The sequence below is a fragment of the Branchiostoma lanceolatum genome, chromosome 2 (assembly GCF_035083965.1).
Source record: "Branchiostoma lanceolatum isolate klBraLanc5 chromosome 2, klBraLanc5.hap2, whole genome shotgun sequence".
In the NCBI taxonomy this organism is placed as follows: domain Eukaryota; kingdom Metazoa; phylum Chordata; class Leptocardii; order Amphioxiformes; family Branchiostomatidae; genus Branchiostoma; species Branchiostoma lanceolatum.
Genome location: NC_089723.1, coordinates 21,776,030 through 21,798,192, shown reverse-complemented (window position 1 = coordinate 21,798,192; position 22,163 = coordinate 21,776,030). Strand labels below are relative to the sequence as shown.

The 22,163-nt window shown below is 41.2% G+C and overlaps 2 protein-coding genes across 3 annotated transcripts in view; one reads left to right on the top strand and one right to left on the bottom strand.

The window, feature by feature from the left end:
* Positions 1-6,155, bottom strand: part of LOC136427919 (U3 small nucleolar ribonucleoprotein protein MPP10-like) — a 6,779-nt gene extending 624 nt beyond the window's left edge. Inside the window, exons 1-9 of the mRNA XM_066417150.1 lie at positions 6,021-6,155; positions 4,828-5,482; positions 4,155-4,330; positions 3,403-3,583; positions 2,633-2,842; positions 2,173-2,310; positions 1,678-1,788; positions 1,161-1,268; positions 529-765 (exon numbers count right to left, since the gene is read on the bottom strand). Of these exons, the coding sequence (XP_066273247.1) occupies positions 529-765; positions 1,161-1,268; positions 1,678-1,788; positions 2,173-2,310; positions 2,633-2,842; positions 3,403-3,583; positions 4,155-4,330; positions 4,828-5,482; positions 6,021-6,106 (1,902 nt within the window). The 5' untranslated portion in view covers positions 6,107-6,155. The remainder of the gene's footprint in view (positions 1-528; positions 766-1,160; positions 1,269-1,677; positions 1,789-2,172; positions 2,311-2,632; positions 2,843-3,402; positions 3,584-4,154; positions 4,331-4,827; positions 5,483-6,020) is intronic.
* A 6,692-nt stretch (positions 6,156-12,847) lies between these two features.
* On the top strand, positions 12,848-20,428 carry LOC136427917 (uncharacterized). 2 transcript variants are annotated; one of them, XM_066417149.1, is made up of 3 exons: positions 12,848-13,510; positions 16,489-16,590; positions 18,047-20,428. In XM_066417149.1, exons 1-3 carry the CDS (start codon positions 13,352-13,354, stop codon positions 18,257-18,259), a joined length of 474 nt encoding a protein of 157 aa, XP_066273246.1. In that variant the 5' UTR covers positions 12,848-13,351; the 3' UTR covers positions 18,260-20,428. The 2 variants fall into 2 exon arrangements, with proteins under 2 accessions (XP_066273246.1, XP_066273245.1); XM_066417148.1 differs by having other exon boundaries at positions 12,852-13,510; positions 16,489-16,608.
* The last annotated feature ends 1,735 nt before the right edge of the window (positions 20,429-22,163 follow it).

Here is a 22,163-nt window from a genome sequence, read left to right as displayed (position 1 = left end):
CAAGTCCAAACAAAGACATACAATGAAGGTATGAAAAGCAAGTTAGAGAAGTGTTGAAGATATTTCAGAATAAAAGAGTTTTCAGTCACGTCACTATAATATAAATATTGTCATGTTGGATGTTACAATCATGTCCAAACATATCAAAACATGTGAAAGGTGGAGGAACATTAGCCTCACCAATTTCTACAAGCTTGTGTACAACCATATTAGTATACAAACTGACAGTCTACTTAAACCAGCCCAGGGGTGCATCCGGGGAGCCACCACCTCAAATTCCAAACAGTAAACATTAGAACAGACACATAGTGTGCTGTCTGCCCTAGCCCGGTACCTCAACTCCCCCCTACTCTGCCCCTGATGGTGTCATATGGAGGTAACCCATGATGATGATGTCATTAATGATGACATACAGATTTATAGGTCTGACTCTAACAGGTTCAACCAACCAACATGACTGTTGTCACACACTCTGTATACTTTATGTTAAAGGTTAAACATTTTCCACCCCTGTATACTTGACCGTACCTTGATAATCTTGGTCTTCCCTCCCCGTTTGCTCTGCATCTCCAGCTCCTCCATGGCCCGTTGCTTGGCGTACTTGTTGCCCAGCCCCGGGTTGAGTTTCTCCACCAGCTTGTGTTTCTTCTCCTTCTCCTGGTTTCTCCTCCTCTTCCTCACCCTCTTCTGTCTCCGCTCACGTTTACGGTCCGTTGTCGTCTTCTCCAGGGATCCCTTCTCCTGGCCCGCTGATTTGTTTTTCTCCTGGATTTTAGCACAAGTGCAAACATGAAAACATTTCTGCCTTTGTGAAGTACAGTCAATCCTGCCAATCAGAGGACAGATAAAATCTGGTCTATGTAGACAGGTGGTCACTACAGACAGAATTCAAGTATGCAAGTAACGTATAGCTTGCAGTGTAGTTTATGTACTAGTAATGATAATGGTATTAGTTTTGTGCTGGTATCATCATTGATGAAGGAATTGATGATGGAATAAACATTAAGCTTTTCAATCAATCAATTTTCATGCTGTCTCAGTGTCTGGTATGAAGAAAAAACAATACCAGCAGTGTCTAATTTCTATGTTTTCTTATTGTAGGGCATCCAAAAGACGCCCTGATGCCCTGCTAGCTAATAGCCTGAACTGAAATATCTAACCTTGACTTCTTCAGGAGCCAGCAGAGCAGCATCGCTGACACTGGTGGGGGCCACTTCCTCATGGGTGATGGAGGGCAGGTTAGAGATGATCTTAACCTCAGGGGCAGGCTGGGAGCAAAGGAACAATAGGTGTAAATAACAACAGGCAAGGAACAACAAACATCAACAACAAAAACTATTGGGAACAATGGAACAATTGTTATGAATAACAGGCAAGGAACATCAAATGTAAACAACAATAAACAATGAAATAGTACTGTCAATAAGAGTGGGTGCCTTAATCATCCATGTTACATAACAGAGGGGACTTCCACGTGTTGTGTTAGCAGAACACTTTAAACAAATGCAAAACCATGACAACAGGTGCTCAACACAACAGGTTACTGCCATAACTTCAACCTTTCCAGGTTTAAATACAAGTGAAGAGAACCATGCAAACTACAGTTGATGTGATCTTATCATAAGAAGGTTGAAGTAAGAAAAGTATAGAGAGATTGGCAAACCAAGGGAAACTCACAGGTTTGGGTGTAAAGTGGAAGTTGGACAGGGCGTCCAGTTTAACAAACAGACTGTCCATCATAGTCTTGATCTCCTGGTGCTGAGGATTCTCCTCTTCCTTCTTTTCATCCTGTAGAGAGAAAAAAACAAGCCTCATTCATGTGTTACTCCAAGTGGGTACCCTAAAAGAGCAACTACCCAAAAAGTAAACGGCTGGATGAACATGTGTTTATAGCAGTAATAAATTCCCTTTTAGCCAGCTCAACTGATGATCTAAAGCTTTTAAGCTTAGATCATCAGTTGAGCTGGCTAAAAGGGAATTTATTACCGCTATACGTACATGTTCATGCAGCCGTTTACAGTTTTAAAAAACTGATGGAAGCTTGTTTGTAACTGAAGAAAATAGCAGGTAAAGTTTTGTAGTCCTGAAACAAGACATTTTTTCTGTACCGCAACCGGAAACACAACACTTTTCTATCTTAGGCTAAAGAGTGAGGAAACTCTTCCTTCCTACCTGTGCCTGTTTGAGGTACTCCTTCTCGTACACCTGTGCCAGACTGGCCTTGCTCTTCTCCTGGTCCAGCACGACTCTCTTCTTGTACTCAAACGGCTCTTCTACAGGCTTCACCTTCCTCTCTACATCATCCCAGGCCTGCAGGGGAGGGAAAGGTGTTTCTGGTTTCATCATTTTATCAAAGACAGCACATCGCATACAACAAAAAAATCAGCTGATCTTGAGCTTATATTCATCTGTATATATGTACATGTACCTTAAATTTCATACTTTGCTAACAACTGAGGATGAACATAACTTTCACTAAAACTTACTACATCTTTGCTTGAGTTACAACAGTGTTATCATACATGTAAATGCATCTTTGTATAATACTAAATTGACTTCAAGTGTAGGCTTTGTATTACTCTCATTTTGATGCCATGAATGTTGCTTCAATAGAGAGTCAAAATGAACCTGCCTGGTCCTTTATCCTCTGCTTGATGATGTCCTCCAGCTGCATGGTTGTCTCCTCCGTGATGACGGGAGTCTGCGCCGTGTTCTGGTCGAACGACAGCACCTCCTCCAGCAGACTGTTCTCCGGGCGCGACCCACCTTTGACCTCTCCGGTCAGCTGCCACGGCTTCTCCGCCAGGTTGGAGTCTTCCAGCTGGGAGATGGTCTGCTTCAGCTGTGGGGGAAAACAACTTGTTAAAGCAGCAATCAGAGATAGCAGACTTCACCCCCTTACTAGGCTTTTAGCTAGGATTTATAGACGGGTGTTCAAAAATTGGGTGTGGGGGGTGTAAACACAATTGGCTCCATGGATTTACAGTTACCTTTAAGTTGAAGTTTTGCATGTCAATCAATTTACATGCTTTCTAGCTGTCTTGTATTAGGAGAAAACAACAGTGACAGTGTGTTTGTGGGGAACACATGTACACGTACATGTGTATGTAATTAACAGGGAAACAGGGTGTTCTCTGGGTATCCCCTGCAAAAGGAAGGCGTCAAATTTCGTGTAGGGCATCCAGAAGACGCCTTGACACCCTGCTACCCAATAGCCTGGTTAGGGGCAATAAGATACCTGGTAGAAAAAAACCAAGCATTACACTATCTTAATTAACATATGACACAGAAATGATATAGCAGTTCAACAGGAGTACATGGTAATTCAGCAGCTTCTTAGGGAATAACCTAAGATCTGTTTGATCTACAACAGAAAGATCAAAATGTAGTAAAACATCCCACCTTTTCCTGTCTCCTCTCAAAGTTGGACCTGGCCTTTGTAGCCTTCCCACCCAGGATTTCCTGAGCATCTTCTCCTTCACTCTCACTGTCTACCAAGAGATCCCTGGGGCCCGAGGACTGCATCTTGACGGCCTTCTTAAACTGAACTTCTTCTTCCGGTACGTCTTCAAAGTCAAAGTCACTACAAGAACAGAGAAATATCTGTCACTGTCTGCCAACAGATCACTGTGGATGTACTAGTAATGCATCTTAACAGCCTTCTTAAAAAGTAAACTAGACAACTTTTTCTGGTCTTTAAAGTCATAGTCGCCCCACAAGAACAGAAACAAATTTGAACTACGGATGCGATAGAACTTGGAGAAAGAATAGTTACTTCGAGGCAGTACTAGTAGCAAAATGTTCTTTTTCTCTCATGATCTGATATTTCGGACACATAGTACTACAGAATTTTTTCCAAAGCCTCAAGTTTTATCTTAAGCAAAAAAAACTCAAAGATCATTTAACTTAATATCTAGGACATAGTCATATAACTATCAGTAGCTTTTCCTTTTTGTCTTACATGCTGTTGGTATCTATTCTATGCCAAACTGTTCTTAACCTTTAGCACATTGAACTAGCTGTTTGGCATCCAATTCCCTGTTAGTTATAGAATTGGGCAGCAGGGAGAAGGTTAAAGAAAATTAGCTTGCAATTATTACATGGATCAGCAAAATCACACTGTATTTACCTAACCACCATCTTTATTAACTTACCCTCCTTCCTCCTCAGCTTCCTCCTCCTCCTGAGCATCTTCATCCCCCATGTTATCCTCAAATCTCACACTCTTACGGCCTGAAGACTGTTTCCCTGACTTGGAGCCTGGGCCTTGTTCTTCAGCGTCATTTGGTGGATCAAAGAAGTCAGTGTACTTGGCTTCTCTCCCTTCCTCCTACAAATTTAGACATGGAGATCTACTTTAGAAAGGTAGCATTTGATAGACAATGTAATAGAGAATTATCATTAGACTAGCTGGACTTATAAGTCCAGACCTGAACCTGAACCTCTGGACTTGAATCTGGACCTGAACCTGAAAATGAGTTTAGGAAGGGGTTCATCTAAATCAGGAAAGTGAGGCGCTGCGCCCTCTTGTTTCAGCCCAGCGCCCCCTTGTCAAATTTAGATTTTAGCTTAATATCCAGCATACAGCCGTCACTCAGCGATCGATTCTTCCATAAATACAAATTTAAGAATTTGCTCCCTCGCCTGTGTGTGCTCCCTCTTATTCAATTTTTCTAGAAAAACCCCTGGTATGCAGCACTAGTCATTATGTTTGTGTGTGTGATTGTGAGGGTGAGTTATGATTCATGAAGTGCCCAAAATCTTTGAATACACCAACATTTCCAGCAATAATAGTACTACTACTAGGCTAGTACACGTATTTCTTACCTCTTCATAACCATCATCATCATCTGCATACATGTCCACAGACTCTTCATCATCCTCATCATCTGACTCCTCCCTCCCCATCTTCCCCTCCTCCTCATCCCTCCTCCTCTCCTCCCTCTCATCCTCCTGGACCAGGAACTCCTCCATGTCCGCCAGGCTGAAGAACTTGTCATCTACTTCCGTTTTCCTCTTCTTTGTCGCTGTTGTTTTTCTGAGTTTGGCTTGACTGGCTGATCGTTTCTGCTTAGTTTTGGCTTCAAATGCATCAATGTCAAAGTCAAGATCAGAGCCTTCCTCTGATCCATCTTCATCGTTTTCATCCTCAAAAGTTCTCTCGTTAAGTTTGTCTTCAAACTCATTTAATTCTTCTCCGTCCACATCTTCTTCCTCTTCTTCAGAGGATGATTCTGGCTCAGGTAGAAGGGACACGGTTTGGGGTCTTCTTTTGATCTTAGCAACATCTTTCACCAGTCGCTTGAGTAAGGGGTCGTTCTGAAGTTCAACTTCTTGCCATATTTGTTCGTCGTCGAAGTTGGACACAATGAGCTCGGCTAAGGGGCCCTTTAAGGGGTTGGTTTTGGTTTCACTTTGCTTCACAAAGTCATACAGCTGTTTGGTGGTGGACTTGAAAGTAGCTGCTACGTCTGGCTGAGCACTGTGGATTTAGAAATATGAAATACAATATTTTCAAATTTCATAAGCCGAAGTAGGTACATATAGATAAAATCTATGTTGTTGTTGTCCTATCATCTTGCTAGAGGTGGTCTCTAGGTGCTGGGTTTCGCTTGGTCTTGTCGGTGATCTCTCTAGGTATAAGGTGGAAAACACGTGTAAATTTAAAGAGTTAAATTTTAACTCTTTAAATTTACACGTGTTTTCCACCTTACATCTTTTGTCCATGATAAATTTGTAAATCTTACCACTTTAACGGACTAGTTAAGATTATGTAGGGCTTTGCTTTACCTTCAGATAGGTCCAATTCATCCATATCGTATTTTCTGAGGACACTGATAAACTTTCGCTGCAAATACTAGTAAAGTCTCCGTACAAAGTTGCCCCCCTCCCACAGCATATGCGTGTACACACGTGCTGCGACTAACGTTGTTGTTGTCGTACTCAACGACTAATTTACATAACGTACACTTCAGGATATCATCTTAAATCTTTGATCAATAAGAAAACTTTTCATTTACCTCAAAAAGTTCTCCAGTTTGGACGAGACAGACGTAACTCGACAGAGCGCCCCGACCAGCGTTTCTTTGGCATCGGAGGCCGCCATGTTGGACTGCGCACTGCATTGTGGGAACGCCAAACCATGGCGGGAAATTCAAAACACAGCTAAGGCCATGATGATTTGATTATATGGATGACATCCTCTGGGGACCCCAAAACTGATGCGAGCTTGCATATAACAATAAAGTTTGAAAAGTTGCGTTCATTATGAAATCTGAGTAGTCAGGAAGTTTGAACAAATAACAAGCACACTAGCGAATTGTAGATTTTTCATTTTCGTTTCTTCACATCTTCTCAGTGCCCTTTGAATTGATTTTGGCATTCTACGAGTTTAGCTAGTACATTTTATGGATGACGTCCTCTGCAGAGTCCAAGGTAACTAGAGGTACAACAGACACCCTGTGGTGTTCTTTTACATAATGCAACAAGTGGCAAGACAGGAGCTAGTCACCACATTAATGATGAATGAGTTTGAGGAAGAATAAACAAAAGATGAACAGTAGTTTTTTATGCTAGAACATGTGAAAGTAAACATTATGTATTTGCTTACAAATGTTGCTTTTCCATATTTGTCTAGATCTGCTATAAAGTTGAAGGTGCCATGAACTGACAGCCGGCAAGCAGTTTTGACGCGACGCGATATCTCCCGACCCCCAGTCGAAGGTCGCCGAACCTCATTAATGAGTCCGACACGATAAGGGCTGATAGCGGGGCCCTCGGCTGACCAAAGCTGGCGATCCTGATCCCACAAACGTTCCTTAATGACGTTTCCTTCGGCCCTGATGACAACCTTACTGATCATATCTGGCAGGGCAGTCGCCAGATGAAATGCTCACCTCCCCCAACATGTCGTGCATGGTGGAGCCTTGTTAGCAGACTCCACGGGCAGATATTTTGCCGTTTTGAACTATGGTGTTCTGAAGACTACCAGAGTCAGAGACTGGGGAGGTCGGGAGGACGAACGACGACACGCGACCATTGCAGTCAAGCGAGCCTCCAAATTTGACTCTTGAACGCTGGACTAGTAGTACTACTTTTGAACAGTACTGTTCCTGAATTTGAATGTGACTTTTACCTGCGTAGTTAACAGGGCCTTAGACTGACTGACGGAACAATGTTGCTGAAAACAGAAGCCAACGGACGGAAAGGATTCGTATTTCACGTTATGAACTCTTCTGATGGTCACTGAGGATTATTAATATTGTTTTATTGTGTTAATGATAATTGTGTAAGCCTTTCTGTACCGTTTGTTTTTCGTCCCTCACTTATATTTGATTACAGTTTGATATCACATAGGCCTAACATGGCATATAGCCGGGAACAGCAACAATTAACACCAATGTTTAATCAAGGCTGACCGCCCCCTGTTGGGATTCTAGGATTTGTTTTGGAATATCTGAAATACTCTTGTTGGTCAACATGCAGGCAATTTGATAAACAACCAGCGTGGATTTTCCATTTACAATTCATGTCAAAGTTTATTGCGCAACAATTGCATCAGGTACAATGTATAGCAAATAGCATGTAATATTAACAACTACGAACTATTCATACATTTTTACATCATCTGTGGCTTATCTAAAATGAACTTTTTTTGTAAAAATATATTAGAAAGAGGCTTTTCTTACACCATGTAGTCAAGTAGAAAAACACCCGGCGTTCTCCATAACTACACTTGGGTGGAGTCAATATCCTCTCATATTAGTAGTAGATAGATAGATAGATAGATAAGAAGACATATCAAGCGTTTCTGAATACCTCTTAAGTCTTTGAGAAAACATCTTTATCAGTGGCTGTGAGATCATGACGTAAACCAACGTCAGAGATGACGTAGGGTAGCTTGTTTTCAATGACTGTTGGCGCACTTGAGATAGAGCCGCGCATTTGATGTCCATCTCCCGTGGGGTCCGGAAGATCTCCATGTCTTTTTAAGTATCCATATCGACTGTGACAGGTTTAGAAGAATTTCATAAACGTCATAGTGTGCACGTGCATGTCTATAAGTTCGTGGCATCACCCAGAGTGCACAAGAATTTCGGGGCATAGTTATAAATCATCAATGTCTACCAAAATTCAAACCAGTGTGATTGTCACTTTGCAGGCGAGACCAAGCAATGAGAGAGAATGAAAAAAATGGACAATTGAACTGCGACCTGAGGTGTGCGGGTCAACTTACTCTGCTAAAAGTCTGACACCCAGGTCTTTCTTTTGCTTGTTGAAATGCGAAGAGAAAACTCATCACATATTTTGACAACGTCTTCCTAGATTTCCTATCATGAGGGACATGACCAATACGGCTCTGTTCACAGTTCACCCTTGTTTTTCTCAACACTTAAACTACTGATTTTCAAAAGGACGTCGACTGGAGCCTGAGTACTAGAAATGACCACGATTAATGCCAATGGTTTGAAAATTGGTGGATATCAATAAAAGACTTCATACTGTATAATTATTCCCCAAAATTTGAGCACATGATTTTTTTCTGGGTGAGGCCGAAAACTTATTGATCACACACAAGATAGACGTCATCACAAAAGGGAACCAGCGACACAGATACTTATTATCCAAGCAGAGGTTTCAGTCGAGTGGGGCAGGAGTGTCCGGGATTTTTAACGTTTCTCTCTCTTAAAATCTCGGACACTCCTACCCCACTCGACCGAAACTTCTGCTTGGAGAATAACAAATACTCCCGCAGGAGAGAGCGAGGATCAAAGAAAACCTTTACCGATGACAGCCATTTAAGACTCTAATCGTTCTCTGGAGGCCTGGTATTAGACGGTATTTGGCCTCCCACGACAGCAATTATCTGCTCTAACCAGAAATGGCCTTGCTAAAATAACTGTAAGATTTACGCCAAATAACAGTTACTCAAGCAAATGGATATGATTTTGGAAACGGTCAGTCAACGGTCCAAAATCATATATCCAGTTGCGTGAGTAACTGTTATTTGGCGTATCGTGTTACCTGGATGTGTCTAACCTTCATCGACGTAACTGTAATAATTGACAAGATAGTTGAAAAACGTTCGCTAGAAGAGTTAAAGGGGTATGAACTCTTCGACAGCCACTGCTTACATAGAGAAAAGAAAAATACTGATTTGATGTATTTGCAAGATTCAGATTTCTGAAGTTTCTACGATGATATGAACAAAAGGCTAAGAATGTATAGGTTGAAATTGGTAAATTAAAAAAATGGTAATTAAGTTGTAAAAAATGGTAATTAAGTGGTACAAAACGTCTTCACTTAACCAAAATAATACCAACATACAAGCATATATACGCGGACAAACGCTACGAAAAACAAATTCTTCTTGAAGATTAGAGTTCTAGCACAATTGACAGGTCATTTCTGAATGTTAGAGTTAATTTTGTGTAAAAATGCCATTTAAATTGGTTTAATATAATAATAAGCTTATTGCAAATTCATGCCCGAAGGCTAAATTCAAATAAAATACATAAAAGAACAGGGTACAAAATAGGTATAAAAGCTGCTTATCTGAATTATACAAATGTAATTGTCTATAACTAGTGAAGGGTTTGACTTCTCTTTTGTAAGCAATGGAAGACGTAATGTCCCACCTTTTCTATAATTTGTAGGTTTTTGGTAGTTAAAAGAAGAATAGTCTTTTCTTTGTCTGTAAGCTTAGGGAAATTCGGATAGATTTTAGTGGTCTGAATAGACAACTCATTTCGTGCATTATCATGAAATGAACAGTTTGAAATAAAGTGTATTTCAAATACCCTGTTTTAATACACAGGGCAGCGTTGGACGATTGAATACCCATTTCTAAATAGGGTACAACGGAATATCCTTACAGTCGAGGAAGTGTAAGTCGGTAAATCATGGTAAAGAAAATAAGCTTTTATTTTTATCCACGGTACTGAAGTGCCAGTGCAGGATCTACAGAAGGCCCACGGGTGTCAGGGTTCGGTGCGTGGGAATTAAGACGAATGTCTGATCGTGACTTGATGTCATCCCGTCTAAGTGTTAAGGGGATTGGCGCCTCCATGTGGCGATCACGGAGTGGGGAGAAAGGCAAACAGAGGATTCCATACACGGTCATAATGACATGGCTAGGGATAAGGGAGCGCAGATATGGACAGTCAGCATGTGGGGGAGAGTTCACGGGAACCATGTTACACGGTCATGACCGATTGATCGAAACATTCTCCACTGAACAACCTTACTTTATTAGGCCACAGCAAGTGAATTTCATGGTTGACATCAGCGCACTCATTCATTTTCGTCTGATTTTTCCTCCGGAGGTGGTCAACATGACGAGAAATGGGAGTATATAGGAGTGTAGTTTCCAACTTGGTAAGTAATACCAGTCTGCCACTGTAGTATCACACTTACAAGTTTGGAGTCTACATAGGATGTCATCCATTCAATTTACTTGCCGTGGCCTAACGAGAAAATGAGAAATTAGATGAAATCGGGTCTTTGTACTCGTAGGTAGAGACACGTTTTGTAGTTGTTGTTGTACGGCTGCTTTTGCGTTATCAGTATTTCTACATTCTCCCCACAATCCGATAAAGACTGAATGCAATACATCAAAATGTTTTTCGACAGAGTGTCATTATTCATTAGTCTCCAACCAGACCCAATGGATTGCAAAGACCGTATCCAACTGGAAGAAGGAGCTTGCGAAACGTACTTCCTCTGCCAGTTTGATACGGTCTTTATGCAACCTATAGATCTGCTTGGAGATTAATTATTCATGTCTCTTTATCCGAAGAGCAGAAGCCTTTGGAAAGACCTGCAATTTTACACTCTTGTCCCAACAGGGCTTGGAACTAACAATTAGAGTAATTTATAACGGCATTCACATAACTGCACTTTCTGCTAGGAGCCTACAAATCAGCGACATCGAGCGCGCTAGAAAAGCAAAAGAATGTTATCAGTTGTCCGTTTCCAATAAGAATAGAAGACACGTAATGCTACCGCAATCCATACCTTATTAACGAAATAGATATGATAATCATGAAGATAATTTAAGAGGCATATATGTATTCTTATTTATCGGTTGATCGGATAAACAACTTGATCTACTGAAAGATGTAGACGTCCATTTTTTCTTCTGCCTGACGTTGTTTTTATTACTTTGTGGCTCTGCTATAGTAAGTATTTTCAGTTGGAAATATCTAATAATTGATACATTCGTACCAGGACGTTACATGCAGTTGCATTCGAGGGACAGCGCTTTCTAACTTTATGCAAAAGTATCTAGTGTGGCGTTGTTTTGTTTAGTTTCTCTTTTTTTTTTTGCTCTACTATGTATTTTCAGTTAGAATGATTTGAAACATTGCGGTATATAGCATATAGTCGGAGAACAACGCTTTCTTATTTTCTACAAATATGACTGTAGAAAACAAACGTGTGTCGCTAGTCTGGAGTCGTTTTCTTTTTCTTTTTTTTTTGCTCTATCATGAATTCCAGTTGGAAACATTTGAAACATTACAGCAAATAGCATATAGTCAGAGGTCAACGATTTCTTTATTTTCTATAAAACAGGCCTAGGGGACTTGAACAGCTGGAAGTGTGGCCGCGAAATAATCCACCTGTCGCGGTGAGGAATGTGCGAAGTTTTACCACAGCTCCCTGACTTCTCTGGTGCTGCGACATGCCCTTCTACAGGCCACGTCTTACGGGGATTGCATCATACATCTACAGGCCGGCCTTGTACACAACTCGGGCTAGCCTCGTTTGCAAGTCTTCTGGGCGGTGCTGACGTTTATTTGGGGGGGGGGGGGGGGCTGATTCGCGATTTTCAACATATCGGGGCCAGGTTCTTTTGCTTGGGAAATCATATCGCCGCTCCTTATGTTGATATGTTGAAAATCGCGAATCAGCGCTCCCCCCCCCCCAAAAAAAAAACGTCAGCACCGCCCACAAGGCCTGCAAAGGAGGCTAACTCGGGCCTAGGAAAAAATGTCCTGTTTCCGGCTACCCGACCGACCTTAGCACAAACCTTCCGACCCTAGCCTTTTTTGGTCGACCGCTGGCGAGGGAAACGAAATGTAGGTGCACGAAAATTCACAACAGAATCAACGTCGTCTTGCATACTTTCTTGCAGAATTCCTGCATTTTACACCATGTTAACAGATTGAGGCTTTCAACAGTTGATGTATGAATGTGTCGTAAACATTGTACTTTACTTAATTGTTATACTTAAAGTAAGGTCTGCAATGTATATCTGTATAGATACAATATGATGTTGAAAAATACCAGTCTCCTTATGCATTCTAGTTTTACAATGCCTGCAACAAAACAATCGTGCGACGGAATGTGACGGAACACTATAGTGAGACATGCTTGTTTGGTCATGTGGCTGTTACTTAGGCCATGTTGATTGGATTATATGGATGTCATCCGCGCGCGTATCAATTTTCGTCCGTTTCCAACAAAAAAAACAAAGTTTTCGGCCATACTGTAAATCATACAAAGCAGCTGAAAAATGAGAAAATATGTGATGTAAATTGCAAAAACAATATTTCTGAAAAAAGGTACTAATGTCGTAGCATGCCAAAGTCAATGCCTAAGTCGAAGAAGAAGATGTGTAAGAACAAAAAAGAAGAATCTATGGGTATACTATGTGTGCTACGTTTTATTCATCCTTCCTGACCACGTAGATATCATAATGAAGGCAATTTTGTTTCTGCCAATACCTTTTTTTCGCGCGCTCGCATCAGTTTTGGGGTCCCAGAGGATGTCATCCATACAATCAAATCAACATTAACGTGGCCTTAGTACTGCTAGGCGGGGGTCAGTCCTCCACTCGGCACGTTGAGACTTCCTGCCTAATTGTGATAGAAGGCCGTTGACTTGCATAAATCACCACGCACGTCTGGATCCGTGTGAGGTTAATCACTCACTCACCGCCGTGAGGTGAATGACCTGAGGAGGCGGTGATTATTTTTATCAGCTGCTTGGAGCCTTGGAGGAGTTATCGCATTCTCATAGAGCGTCTTTTGCACGTAATTATCGACCCAAGGAGAAGCTTGATTCGGCATGAACGTTACAGATGCATGCCAGTAGCGTGGCAACCGCCAGCAAATCCTCACACTTCGGAGAAAGACATAGTGAGAGCGCGGCCACCAAGAGGCTTTGTGTGCGAAAGCGTTTTAAGTACGTAATCGTCTCTCAGACTGGCTTACTTCTGACTGTGAGTGGACGTGCCTGGCATAGCTGGCGACCCAGCCTACAGGCTGAACTCTGACGTGTCGTTTTGCAGAGAAAAAGACGGACCACTACTGTACAGTCCGTACACCTTACCATTCCAGCTCACAGGATGGCGGAACATAACGCGGAGAGCGCCCTGACCAGGGAAGAACTGACAGAGTTACAGATGGCTTTCCAGGAATTCGACAAGGACGGAAACGGCTTCATAGACCGCAGAGAGCTGCTCAACGTGATGAGGTGCCTCGGACTCAACCCGTCTTCGATGGAGGTAAATTTCTTCATCTTTTCTTAAGTGCTCGCGTTGTTCTTAGAAATACAAGTATTCCCGCATGTTTGGTTGAAATAGCTTCGGTTTTGTTTTTGTAATTACTGTCCTTAATAGTTCCGTGTGCCTGAGTGTCACTCGTTCTCTAGTTTGCTAATCTCGATTAACATTAATCCGCCGGGTTACATAAATCCACCACTTTGAAAAACTGTGGGTTTGGGAGATCTGTGGTGCAGCACCCCCCAGGTACGCACAGTATGGATATTATACAGGAGTACATTGTACTAGGGAACGTTGGGTTGGAGATCTGTTTGGACGTATCTTTTCATGGTGGTGGAATTATGTACCGTGGTGGAATAATGTTAGCAGATGTTATATATATATGTAGACTTGCGTTTGTATTGTATACAGCCATGACTCTAGCCTCGAAGCCCGGGCTAACATGGTTTTAATTAATATGTGTCACACATGAGTCAGGAAATGGCTGAACAGTTTGGGTGCTTGCATGCTTGCTTGCACCGCTATTTTCAGAGCCCGGTTACTTCTGGGCAAATGCTCGAGGTTTGTACTCATGACAGCAGGCAAACAGTCAGTAATTAGTCACCACACAAGCACGAGCCGCTGGTCTAGAAAAGGGAAGGAAAAACACTGCAAGACAGATGTTTTGATAACAAACCTCCGAGGCATGCTTTCGTTCATTTATGGTCAAAACTTTTCCAAAATAAGAAAGGTAAAACAGCTAGCTGACCTCATTCTACTTTATCGTTTTGATTTATGAGTGCCACTTTTGTAAAATACATTACGCCCCCTCCCTCCTTGTTAACTTGATGTGATCATTTATACGTCTTCTTCATAGCTTGAACCACCAATATACTATAGATCTTTTCTTCTTTATCATGCTGACTGGCTACTCATTTTCAAAGCAATCCCCCTTTGCAGAAACACGATAGACGTATTGAATGAAGGCCGCCAAAGTTACAAGAGTTGGCTAGTAAATAACAAATTCTAAACGCTTACGACATATAGAGATGTGTTCATTAGATTGTTATTCTCATCCTGTTAGACCCTGAAAATACAAGAAAGAGCTTTTTAATGTTGGAAAGTTTGACATTCAAATCATGCTTATTGTCGCAGAAAACCTAGCTATCTACCACTCAAACATAACGACCATACTATATCCAGAACACGATATCAAAACCGGAGGATCCGCTGCAATACCATAATGCGAGCGACTAGGGGCTCAAAACTTAATAATTTCGATGTCTCACCAAGGCCTACACGCACACACTGAGTATCAAGACAATCCATCTAGGTAATCTCTAGTTATCATGTTCAGATACAGACAGACCCACCGACACACGCACCCGAAAACATAACCTTCGAATTCTCAGCGAAGGTAAATATAGTTGGACTTTACGCATCGTTCAAAACGCTGTGTAAATATAGCAGTTATACACTGACTAAATCCCGCCATTCTCCCCAGACAGCCCATTATCACAGGCTTATACTAAGCCCTACTTATCCATTAATAGTGCAGAAACCATTAGTACCGCCGCTAGTCGCGTGTGTGGGTGAGCAACACGGGCTATATGCATAGAACCCACCCAAACACCAGCTTAATCATATAGGAAAGTATTAAGACTTAAAGTGGGATTTAAATCTTATTTCTTTAAGCCTCCTTTTCCTATTTTGTCTCAGGGGATGAATATAAAGGGAGTGAGACAGGAAGAGAAAAGATAGCGTTCACGAACTGTCTAGAAGCGAGTGTAAGTTATGGGTGATGATTGAACACATCCAAATGTTAGTTTACAGATCTGTAAAGGTGATTAGAAAATTACGAGTGAAATCGGAATGATCAAAACTCCACGTTTTGGCTTCAATAACTAACAACGCTAAGATATCTTGACCACGTTCCCTTATAACTATATTTAACGAATTAGCAAGTTATCGGTTGATATGTAGATATTCAAAAATATAAGCAATACTGGCTATCAAAGTGAGGTATCGCTGTGCGCCATTCAGAAGTTATCGTTGGGGATCTAACAGCCATCATCTGGAACTAATGGTCCCCTTTACTTACTATGTTATCACCGATACCCTGTACTGACCTGATCTGCCTCTGGTTGAGATAACACAATTAGCAAGGGAGACTGCTGGTTGGCTAGTCTCGTAATAAGACATACCGTTGTCCCTCTTTAATGTACATTATGATTTAGACCCTTTTAGAGTTTCGGCTTTGTAGTTGATAACTTATATCAAAGACTTTTTAACCCAGAGGAGTTCATCAAAATGTAGTCCCAAAAAATAGTTTTTAAAATGGATGTTATGCAATCCGTTGTGAATACAGACCAAATCAAAGGTACATGTACATATTTTATTACTTTCGTATCATCATAAGCTGGTGGCGAAAACCTTCCATCCTTCTATGCTGAGCAGACCTGCGTGCGTCTTGTGAATTATGACGGATTTTCATTTTAAAGCCGCGGTACATCAAGTCTTGATATGGCCTTTTGAACGCACGAATGCTTTCTAATCTTTCATTTCAAATGGTCCAAACGTCCATAGCAATAGATCCCTGCTTAGACCGGATTCACACTGGACGTAAAACAAAAGCGTACGACGCTTTTTTCCTGGATGTGAATCGGCCCAGCGCGCCATAGACTGTATGCTATTCCCTAATTCTAAGACGGCAGATACGTGCGAAGCAGTTCCCCACTCTGACAACTGGTACGTACGTATCATGTTGCAAGAAGAACAAAGCAATTATGAACTGCTACATGGGCACAATGTAAAGCGTAAAAGAGGGACTTGGGGGCGACACCGACTTCCAACGAACCTTGACCCAGTGCTGACGTCACACGTGCGTAATAACCAAAAGTAAAAATGTCCTTGAGTTGGAGTATACTGTTTAGACTTTTCATTGTGTAAAAGAGTTGTTGTCACAAAAACAAAATGTTTCTTTCAACAAACACGTCCTACAGGTGGTAGAGATGCTTGCCTCAGTCGACGAGGACGGCTCGGGAACGATCGACTTCGAAGAGTTCGTCATCCTGATGACCACGAAACTGCCGGGCGCCACGGACGTAAGTGACCCGATCGAGGTATGGAGACAACCTTCACTTCCTGTTTGGCATGTCCTTATTTGGTGTTCGCACGTGACGTACGTTACAGCCGCCATGCTGATTGGTTGAACTTGGAAGAATCTTACCTATAAATTTGCATGCGTAAAGTATATGTATTGCACGTGGCATCTCTTACCCATGTACTCAGATTGTGACTACATTATGCAAATTAAAACTATGAAGATGATGATGATATTCAAAATATCTGAAAACGTCTGGGTTTTAACCAACCATAATATGGTGGACAATGCTAATGTTCCAATCACGTGACCCCAATCACCATATTCTTAACAACAACATTACGTTTCGAAGCGTCATCCTTCAAGCTGTTAATCGGATGCTAATTTTTTACTCAAGTTAACAATACTGAACAATCATGAATAAGGCTACTACCCAAATCACCATGCCACTAGGATTTGAAAGATGTTCTCATTTACCATTAACCAAGATGATATTAACCTTTTTTTTCAGAACAGAAGAATAGCACAAGACATATAACCTACAATGCTGTGACCGTCGTACCTTTGTTTCAGTCTCTACCAGACTGACTACGCCGGCTATAGGGCGAATGATTGCTATGAGATTTTGGCCACCATAGCTTTCCATTTTCGGGCGCAGTCCGCGTGAACGGGCCCTTACACGGTCAATGCTACACTTGTGCTTTCCTGACGTCCGTGATAACAGGCAGTGCCAACGGAAGCTTCTTGTTTGAATAACACTTTACTCCTGACGTTGTTTGCCAAATTCTTTGCTCTTAAGTTAAACAATCATATCTTGATATGATGGCAACGCCTGCTTCTCAAAGAGCCATGGTGACGCACAACTCATTATCAGCTCATCTGCAGTCATTGCGAAGGCTTATCCAGAGTTATCCATATTAATTCAGTGGCAACACTGAATCAGACTTGATGTGATGAGAAGTCTTGTGACGGCGTAAACAAAAATACCAACCTTAACCCCTTTGTAGTGCTTGAACGTTCTTCTTCGACGAAGGTGGCAATGTATTGGGTTTAAAACGACATCGACGACACCTACGATGTCTTCGTATCTGGAGAGTGAGAAGAAAGAACCACTAGTACAGATTTTTGTCTCCGACCATTATATATGATAGCAATAAGGAAAATGTCCTTGCAATCAGGAGATGTCAATCTTGACAACTGTATCCGCAACGGACCATCATTCTGCATATTTCGATATCTCTTTCAGTTTTCTGCTGCTTTTTGATATTTGATGTTTTATCAGAAATCCATTAGCTTTGACTTGAAAATCTATTCTATTCTTCCTTGATTCATAAAAACACAACACGTACATACATATGACTACAACACACCAAAAACTACGGAGCAATGCATATTTCAAGATAGCAAGACTCTCTGGATGTCAGTATTGTTTGTTTTTTCCATGTCATATTCTGTAGACCCTGTACAGTTCGGAGATCCTGCGGGAGGCGTTCCGCGTGTTTGACAAGGACGGGCTGGGGTATGTGCACGAGTCCGAGCTGCGGTACAACCTGACGCACCTCGGGCACAAGCTCAGCGACTCGGACGTGGACGACCTCCTCAGGCACATCGACATAGACAGCGATGGACAGTTCAGCTACCAGGACGTCGTCAGAAAGCTCTGCATTTAGAGGAACTTCAACAAAAACATCGACGCCAACGCCAAGAGAAAGAAGAGTAGGAGCAAGAGCAGTTTGAACAAGAGCAAGGAGACTCTGGTTTGATTGAAAGACAACTGCGCATGCGCTTCACCTTTCACTTGTTTTTATCTGATTCGGCAGACCGTCGTATCTATGTATGATTTGTAAGTATATCATAATTCAGAATTTTGGTCTATATCTCAAATCTTTATAGAGGAGAAATTTTGCTGAAAATGTGATGTAAAATCTAAGAACACAATCCAAATCCTAAGGGGGGAAATTCAATTCATTCCCCTTTTTTCGTCTTAAAGTCTGAAATATTAAAAAGAGAAAATGTTGGAAATAAAGCTTGTTAGAAAATGAAAACAAAATTTACAGACACTAAGAATTTTTTTAAGATTCCTATTGTCTTAGATCTGTAGGGTTAACGAAGGAAATTTCCTCGTCCGGTGGGCACGAGGGAGATTTTCTGTCTTGGCCATGGTATAAAGTAGAAACAAAAACAAAACCAGCAATTTCACAGAAAAATATGAATGGTCATACAGGAGAATTCGATACAAATAGAAAAATTAAAGATTAGTACTGCATGAGGTATGAATACATATATTTGATTCTGATTTGCTGCATACATTTTGAAAGTTACATGTTGTTTTTACGATGCAGTCTTATGGGATCTGTTTGAGGTTCATTGCACAAGAAAGAAGTAATCTAGATGTTAAGTCGTTTTATATGAACTATATATATACACTAGGAAAAGGTGGAGATCCTAAATTGTCTATTAATAGTATTAATTGTCTATTAATAATATATAGCTATGTGAATAGCTTCATCAGCTTGTCAGGTCATTGGACTCTCCTTACACGGCCAGAAGTTACATACATGTAGTTGTATGAAAATTTGTTGAATATCTTAATTACTTACGTACATTTTACATTCAGTCGTCAAGGAATATGATCTATTTTACTCAAATGGTGCTATTTTTACCAAATCTAGTTGTAAATCACCGACATAAATCCTCGTATAACAAACGAAAAGAACACAAGGAAGCTGCCAGATTTTTTGGGATTGCGTAGTAATACTAGGGTGGCATTTCTAAACCATCGCCCGGCCGAACAGTTTGCTGGAACGAAAGGTACGATATACAAGACAACACACGTTCCCGCAAACAGCCCGGCCGGGCCCCGGTCAGGAAATGTGACCCTAGCATAGCGGGATATAACAATGTATAAGCTGTGGCTGTGTACGTACAAACTACACGCGTGGTGCGATCTATTACACCACATACATGCAACCCTTGGTGATTCTCTTATATAACGTACTCTTCACACATCCTATCGAGACAACCGGGTACGTATAAACGCTACGACATCTTGTTAAAGATGCCAGGCATTTCTGTCGTAAAACGCCAGGAGGCGCTCTTACGCTGCTTCCGCAAGTGATCAACATGACAGGCAGCGAGACTCAGTTGACAGGGGGTGCAAAAGGCTGTTTATGATAAGGGGCATGTCAGACATTGTGCTCATGATGACTGAGTGTAGACAGTGTGGTACACATGTTCAATACGTTCTGAGTCTCATCCAGAAATGAGATGCATAACTCAAATTTCGGGGCATAGTTATATGGTAAGAAGACTTTTATCAGCATCTAGCAATTTCAAATCATGGTGATCATTAATCTCTAGTCGACGTTCTTTTGAACATCAGTAGGTAAGTGGCGAGAAAACCAAGGGTGATCTGTTTGTTTGTTTGTTTGTTTGCTTGTTTGTTTGTTTGTTTGTTTGTTCCTCATGCCATGAATCGGCATGAAATCTTCAAAGACATGCATATGGTTAAAAAGTTTGATGAGGATTCCCTTCGTATTTAAACTTGAAAGAACTGGGCAAGTTGGCCCACGCGAATCAGGTCGCATCTCAGTTGTCCATGTTTTTTCCTTCTCTCTCACCTAACGTTACGGGGTGTTTCCTTAAAAGTGATAATCATAATGATTTGTATTTTGGTCAACATTGATACAAATTTCATACGATAGTAGTAGTACACTGTTTTCTGCTGCTGCAGTGAACTGTACTATACAAGCCCCGAAATTTGAGTTGTGCGCCTTATTTCTTAATAAGGCTAAGAGCTTATTGATCACGCATTGTACAATACAGAATGCGATAATGTATACGTATATCAGGCTAATAGAATATGTCAGACCAAACGCTGGCGTAGATGACCTAACAAGACAGCAATAAAAGAAATGTATATTTGACAGACGGTGGTCTCACAGTGCCTCCTAGCGGTGCAGCTGGGTATTCCAAAGCAAACTGTTTGAACGCCTATCGATACTAGACATAACATCATCTTAGGCTAAAAGATTCAAAGGGATGGAAGATATTAAAAAGAGACAGCAAACATTTCAAAACAGGTGTATTTCTTCCTGGTGATAAGTCGTGATGTGTTTAATATGAAAGACGGCGATGTGTTCCGATATCAGGGATGGTTGCTTGTCTGAGACGTTACCAAACTTTCGTTTTAATTCATCTATTCACGTCAATTCTTCTTTATCGAAATAGTGTAACAATATAATAGAATATCAAACGTGTCATTAGCAACAAAAGAGTACATATAAAAACATATACATCATACAAATAATCAAAGGTACATTATTAAGAAAATAAAGTTACTCACGTCAAAGACTTTATGAGATAGTAACAAATCTTTGAACAAGTAACCATATAACAAAGTGTTTAACATGTCGAGAGCGATGAAAAAGCATACAATACAGATACATAAAACAATCAAAATAGATACACTATAATTAGAAAACTACAACCGTCGACGTCACTGAACTTACCAGTCAACTTTCTTCAAAGATTAAGACGTTTCGGGTGTCTTAAAGACACAGCCAACCCAAGACTACAACAAAAAACAAAGCCAGAGATTGGGATTGTTGGTACTAGTATTAACAAGCTTTTCTTAGCGTCTCTCCCTCGGCACTTACTTGTCCCAAAATAGCACTTCCAGGATACTTTCTTCAGCTGATAAGATCTGCCGCGTGACGTCAATGGACCTCCAGACGATCGCCTTGATTGCGCTCCCAGTCGTCCGCATAGACACGCTAACCCTCAGCTGGTAGACATTGTAACATCCCCCCCCCAAAAAAAGTTTTCAACTGTAGATATATGCCATATAATGCAAATAAAAAATCAGAAAACGGATACTTATGTCGTAGAATGCAAAAGTCAATTCCAAATTCAAATAATAAGATGTGAAAGAACAAAATTTAAGAATCTATTGTATTGTAGACATAAACGCTTTCCGTCTTGTTTAACTGGCATACGTGCCTGAAGTACGACTTGTCATAAATAGGACAACGCTCAACACGAAAGTAGGGCAGTTAAACATGATGAGCTGAAGGGTCAGCGACTGTCAGCGTGTAACATCTATCTCGTATACTTTACGACTTTCCCCTTCCATCGCCATGAAATTCTAGCGGTGGTTCCTGCTGACTGGGCCTACTGTTGGCACGATCAAATAACAGATCGGTGCGTACAATCCACTATAGGGGAGACTAAAGTGTTACAATAAATGCCATTAATGCATGTAGCCCTATGGGGAAGTGAAGATAAAGAAAGTGTAATTATCTCAGGAATCAAAACAACTGACTACAAAAACTTACCTTCAAATACAAACCAGTTATGTCAACTGTCATCAGATTTATACCTGACAAATTCTATACGGCTGTTCTCCAGACAGCCCCCCTAATCAGAGCCCTTGGATAGGTCCTACAGGCTTCAGACACCCAGTTGAAGACCATCCCACTATATCAGGGGGTGCCAAAACCCACAAGGTAGAGAAAGACCATTTATTTCAACTAATTTAGTAAATACAGAATCCCACCACAGTCACTCCTATAT

Excerpts from the sequence above, each read along its gene's own strand:
- LOC136427917 (XM_066417148.1), top strand. The coding sequence starts at position 13,352 with ATGGCGGAACATAACGCGGAGAGCGCCCTGACCAGGGAAGAACTGACA. Across the intron at positions 13,511-16,488 it reads TCAACCCGTCTTCGATGGAG|GTGGTAGAGATGCTTGCCTC; the intron begins GTAAATTTCTTC and ends CACGTCCTACAG. Across the intron at positions 16,609-18,046 it reads ACGTAAGTGACCCGATCGAG|ACCCTGTACAGTTCGGAGAT; the intron begins GTATGGAGACAA and ends CATATTCTGTAG.